The 6,024-nt window shown below is 30.2% G+C and overlaps 1 protein-coding gene across 1 annotated transcript; it reads left to right on the top strand.

Moving 5' to 3' along the window:
* The first annotated feature begins 356 nt into the window (after nt 1-356).
* LOC132936888 (PR domain zinc finger protein 5-like) lies at nt 357-1,199 on the top strand. Its single transcript, XM_061003678.1, has one exon. It carries the CDS (start codon nt 357-359, stop codon nt 1,197-1,199), a length of 843 nt encoding a protein of 280 aa, XP_060859661.1.
* Nucleotides 1,200-6,024: the final 4,825 nt, after the last annotated feature.

A 6,024-nucleotide genomic window follows, 5' to 3' on the forward strand; every position in this document is an offset into this window, starting at 1 on the left:
AGGATTTTTTTTAAATAATTAATTAATTTTATTTTTTTAATAATTTACAATATAGTATATTTTCATTTTATTAAAATGACACTAGTTAATCAAAAAGCCAAAATTCTATGCACTGTAGATGACATTTGCGTACGAGAAAATTTGGATCCAATTCTCGGCTTTGCTACACATAAATCAGGCGTAATGCCAGTATGCATTTCCTCCAGGACGGACAAGAATCTATTACAATTCCAAAGACAGAAATAGGTATATAGAATCTCTTGGATCTCTTTCGCCGTTTGAATATCAGAAATCTTATAGATACCCAAGAGACGAAGATTTCGGCGTCAAAGTAGTAAGCTAAGAAAACCATTTACATGAACAACCTTATAACAGAATTATACGGTTCAATGGCACCTGTTACTGATGATTTTTTTTCTGATGGAATAAGAGATTATTCAGTCGTGAAATCCTTACAAACAGGCGAAACAAAACTGTGGCTCGGCCCTGCCGCATTCTTAAATCACGACTGCGAAGCAAATACAGATATTTTTTCATTAGGAAGTACCAGTGCAATAGTAAAAGCCAATAAAAAAATCAAACGCGGAGAAGAAATAACAGTATCTTACGGCCCACATTATTTCGGAGAAGATAACAAAGACTGTATGTGTCATTCATGTGAATATAAAGGTATTGGACATTTTCAAGTGAATGAACAAGGTGCCGGTTGCCTAATGACAAATTCAAACTCCAGTGAAGAACACTGCCCCGAAGATGAGACGCCCAGAGACGATGTTTTTACTTGCAATATGTGCGGAAAAATGTTTTTATTCAAATGTTGGTTATCGAGACACATTGCTTCCCATATGATACCCATTTACACATGTGAAAAATGCGACAAGGTATTCAACAGGCGAGATATCCTTAAGAGACACATACGAACTGTTCATGATAAAGTGAAGCATGTCTGTGATATATGTGGTTCTAAATTTAGCACTATTCATGCCAAAACCAGACACATCAATACAAATCATAGCGTAGAAGATAACACTGTACATTGTACAAAATGTAATTCGACGTTTACTAGCAAACAATATCTGAAATACCACGATAACTTAGTGCACACTCACACAAAACCGTATACGTGTAAATTATGCAATCAAGGATTTTCAACACCTTATTTACTACACATTCATAAAAAATCACATGAAAAAAGATGATATGACAAAATAACGATGGATCAGTAAGAAATTATTTGTTTCGAGTGTTGTTTTATTTAAAATTGTAAGTATTTTTTTTTTTTTTTATAAATAATATTATAATATACGTAAATTATTTTCATGTTATAGATAAGAAAATGAAAAAAAAAAAATTCAAAAAGTGAAAAGAGCGTTACGACGATAATATTTTACAAATGCAGTGTAAATTGTTTCAGTTTATGGATTGGAAAATTCTAAAAAAAAAGTAGTATATTTTATGTAAAACCTAGCAGTAAATCTCAAGTGATCTGTGGTGTTAAAATTATATATTAAGCTCCTTACAGTATTAAGCTCCTTACAGTATAAGATCCCAAATCTTTAACAACATGGATCATTTGACCACCCTTACGTAATTAGATAGGATGGCTGGGGTAAGGGTGGCAGCATCGAACGAAGGTACACCGTGAAGATGGTGATGCTGCTTAAGCAAAAGGGTAAGGATCAGTGGCGTTGCTACTGATTCAATCCACTTGCGACCAAGATACCTTCTATATTATAACAAAAATCATAGGTCCACAGTGGAGGGATTAGGAGGGGGATTTTCAGAGTTAATCAAAAAATAATGGACTAAAACAATCGGGATCTCCTTTACAATATTAACAACTATATTTTCTATGAGTTGTATAAATAACAGCTAATGTTTATAGAAATTATAGCAATAATATAGTATTGTATAGTTTATATAGATTTCATTAACTAATAAATTATAATGAAAATAATAAGAAATTATAAACGGTCGAATCGATCTTAAAGTGTCACAAAATACTGCTAAATCTTAAACAAAATAGTCTAGTCAAAACAATGTGTTTAATTTCTGTACTTATAAACTACTAGGAATTTAAATTTAAATTTAATAGTTTATATTCTAGGTATGTAACTATTTATTATTACATATACAGGTATACACATTTTCTGTTTATTGATTTATTATAATAATTAGGCTCGTTAATACAATCTCTGGGTGGGTTTGGAGGTGATCTGGATAATATTATGTTCATTCATAGTTCAACTGTGAACACGAACACAAAAATGAACAATTCTAATATAGACGTTTTAAAAATGCTATCTAATATGCCCCTCATAGATGAAGGAATAAAAGCAGATATATGTATGGATAAAATACTGGAAGTGGGCAAAACAATAGCTCCAAAATAATGTTACATCTACCAAAAAACATCGATAAAAATGAGGTTTTGTACATTGTTCAGATTAAATATTAACTGTTATTATTTATGTGGATCAACAATTTATATTTTAAATGTATATAGTGTTTGAAAACGTACAATGGAGTTACGGGTTAGGGAAAATTGAAAATGTGTTTATAGACAGGTATCTCAACTCGACATTGCTATGTCCAATCCAATAATGTAAGTTATAAGTTATTGTGTATTGAATATGAAAGCACAGTAAAAAAAGAATTTATAGACTATATTATCATATTAATATAGTATCTACTTAATTAATTTAATATTGAACAAGAACTAACCGTACCTACATAGCAATATTATAATAATTTATTATGCAAGTTTGAATTCATTAGAACAATTCCGTAACTGATGTTGTTCCTAAACCTATCGACATCCATCTGCATAACTGTAAGTTGAAAACGTGAATATTATTTAAAACTTGTTATAGTATAATATTTATCTATAAATTAATTTTCTTTAGCATTCCGCAAGAAAGAACGTTGCCGTATACCAGTGGCGTGGCGAATTTCATTAACTTATGAGGCACAATAATTTATATTAGTAATTATAAATACTTATATATAAATAATTACTTATTTACATAAATGGTATCTGAGAATGATTGGCTCTCAGTCTTACTGTCTTAGTATGTACTTAATAAATTATTTAGTATTTACTATATTTTAAATGCTCCTAGTCTCCAGGATACCCACCACCCTTAAAAGCTGAGGCACGTGCCTCAAATAAAATCCTTCGTCACGCCACTGCCTACTAACATTCTAGCTGACACGGCAATGATTTGCTATCGCCATATATTTGAAACAATTATACAATTTTACCAACAAATTTCTTATTTTATTTCTTATTTATATATTAATATTTACAACATTAAATTTCACCACTGTGTAGATTTAAATATGTGTAGATATAGAATATGTGTAAATTCAACATCAATTTCACAAATTATAAATTTTAATACATACACAATTACAGAAATATAAGCCCTTTTTTTACGTCGGTTTACTAATTAATAAGAGAACATTATAAAGAAAGTTTGGATATTATTATTTTAATGAGTTTTTTAGGATCATAACTACAAAACAAAAGCTATTAAATTTATTGAGCCAGAGATTCCCTCTAAACGATATTTGATGTTGTTTTATTTTGTGGCAGCAAAATAAATTGATTTTCAGGAGCTCCGACCCGCGATAGGCAAACATATATATAGTTAACCGTGAGTTAAACATTCTTTTCGTATTTCGATCCCTACTAATTCAAATTTGTTTATAGTTAACGCGAAAGATGTTGTTACCGGAAATTGAAGTCGTTGAAATTGGATTGGCAGATCAGTTGGGATTATCGGTATCCTTAGTATATGAGCTAGTAGATAACTAAAATATTATGTAGATAAACATAATGGATAAAAATGCCTAAAGTATATAGATAAAGATAATAGGTAAATGTTTTATGTGGTTTTAGGATTTTGATTTTGAAAGGAATTTAGTCTTGTATACATAATATATAATGTATACATTACATAATATAACGAGCCCATGGCCCATGGGGCTTTCCACTGGTAAATTATTTAACTAAAAGCTGTTTTTGAATAAATCGGGCTTATCGAATTTATCCTAAGTGCACCTATAATAATTGTATAACTAATTTTCATTAAGTTAAGTAATATTATCGCGAGTAAAACAGAATCTGACTAAAACTATAGCTTTTGCATAACTACGACCTGCAGCCACATCTTAATTGGTTGACAGAATATCACTTCAAGCGTGAAACTTAGCGCACTAAGTACTGTGTTGGCAGCTATTTTAAGTCGAGAAAAAATAATGAAATTAATAGTTAAAAACATTACTTTACTTTACTTTAAACACCATATAAATTCCAAACTTAAAAAAAAATTAAAGACTTATTGGATACAATTATTAAAACAATTCACTGTCGAAATATTACAATATAAATAAACTAATTATATTCGATTAAACATTTACACAGTGTATAGGCACAATCGTCGTCAACGATAGACCAGCTTCTTGTTATAATAATAATAATAATATTAGTAGCCAGCAGCATTGGTGGTATTAATAATATATTACACATAATATTTTGTTTATTTTTTATGTACTAGCCGCAACACAGTAGGTATAATGTCAATTTTATGTACGACATACAGTGCCGTAGATAGAATTAGATGGGCTCCGGTGCAAATTTAATCTGTGGACCCATTATTTTTGAATCTGAACATTTTCTAAATAAACAATGGATAACTGGTACACATCAGACATCGGTATTAACCTAGATATTTTTTTATTGTATAGAATAGAATTTATATAATATAGCATATAAATGTAAAATCATAAATATTTATAGTAAAATTGATTGTCTTTAATAATAATATACAGACATAATTATTTTAATAAAAAAAATGTTTTTCCTGGATATAGCATTTGCAAAATAGTTAGTTATTTCTTCTAAATCTAGTTATTCAGTTCAGTTTTTTTTCCATACTATTGATAACAACAACGTCTGTTTTGAGAAGTGGAATTTCCTAAATAATTATTATTGAGTCAGTTTTGAAAATGACCTCTCTGCTGAGGTCACAGTTACTGGAATTTTGGAAGAAATTTTAAACATCACTCATCAGTAAATTTACAAGCCACTGCACGTACCGATCATTTTGAATTATGCCATGTGTTTACATTTATATTAAATTATGCCATTCTCTCGTATCCGATTTACCAAGGCCAACTAATGGTTTAATTGATAAAACTTGGCTCGTCAGAATTTATATCCGATTTCTATTTTAATAGGTACAAAGTCATATGAGGACTTGGTTATGTTTGATTTTTTAGACATTTTTAATTTTACAGTTTATGAAATTCAAACGTATTCACCATTTCATTAAATCCAGTAAATCTATAGTGTAATTGTACCAAGTATTGAAATTTAGCAAGTTGTCTCACATAGTCTATAAAATGTTAACCGGGTTATAGACCCGTCATATAACAACAAACAGCATTATCATTATTTTACTAATATAATATTCGACATTTTGACATTTCATTATTTCAAACGAGTGTGCCTTAAATATATAGTAATGTTCCACCGTATAAACAACATAATATAGATACATAAAACAACTACGTCAAGTTGATACTAGATAATATAGCAGCTATATCGTGTGAAGTACTCACCATATTATGATATTTTTAAAATATATTATTATAGGTACTATAATTTATTAATATTATTTTAAGTATTGGCCCCGTTGAGGCGTGGGGCACTGGGGCAATGAACCGTGGTTTCTATGACACTGACGACATAGAGTCTATGCGTCAAAATAATATATAACGTAATTGAAGTAGGTTTATACAATACTAAAATATTCTGTAACAAGGCCGGGATTTGAACTATTTCAGTCGCGGGCGACGTGTGTGCCCGAGCCGCAGATAAGGGCCGCATTTCACCCAAGACTGAAATTGCCTTCCCGCACGAGCCATACATACTATTTCTTGTCACGTCTCTGCGTTCATCGATCATGGCAAAGGTAATGCACTATGCACTATACACAATGCTGGGATTTATGCAAC

The sequence above is a fragment of the Metopolophium dirhodum genome, chromosome 1 (assembly GCF_019925205.1).
Source record: "Metopolophium dirhodum isolate CAU chromosome 1, ASM1992520v1, whole genome shotgun sequence".
Taxonomy (NCBI): domain Eukaryota; kingdom Metazoa; phylum Arthropoda; class Insecta; order Hemiptera; family Aphididae; genus Metopolophium; species Metopolophium dirhodum.

Excerpts from the sequence above, each read along its gene's own strand:
- LOC132936888 (XM_061003678.1), top strand. The coding sequence starts at position 357 with ATGAACAACCTTATAACAGAATTATACGGTTCAATGGCACCTGTTACT.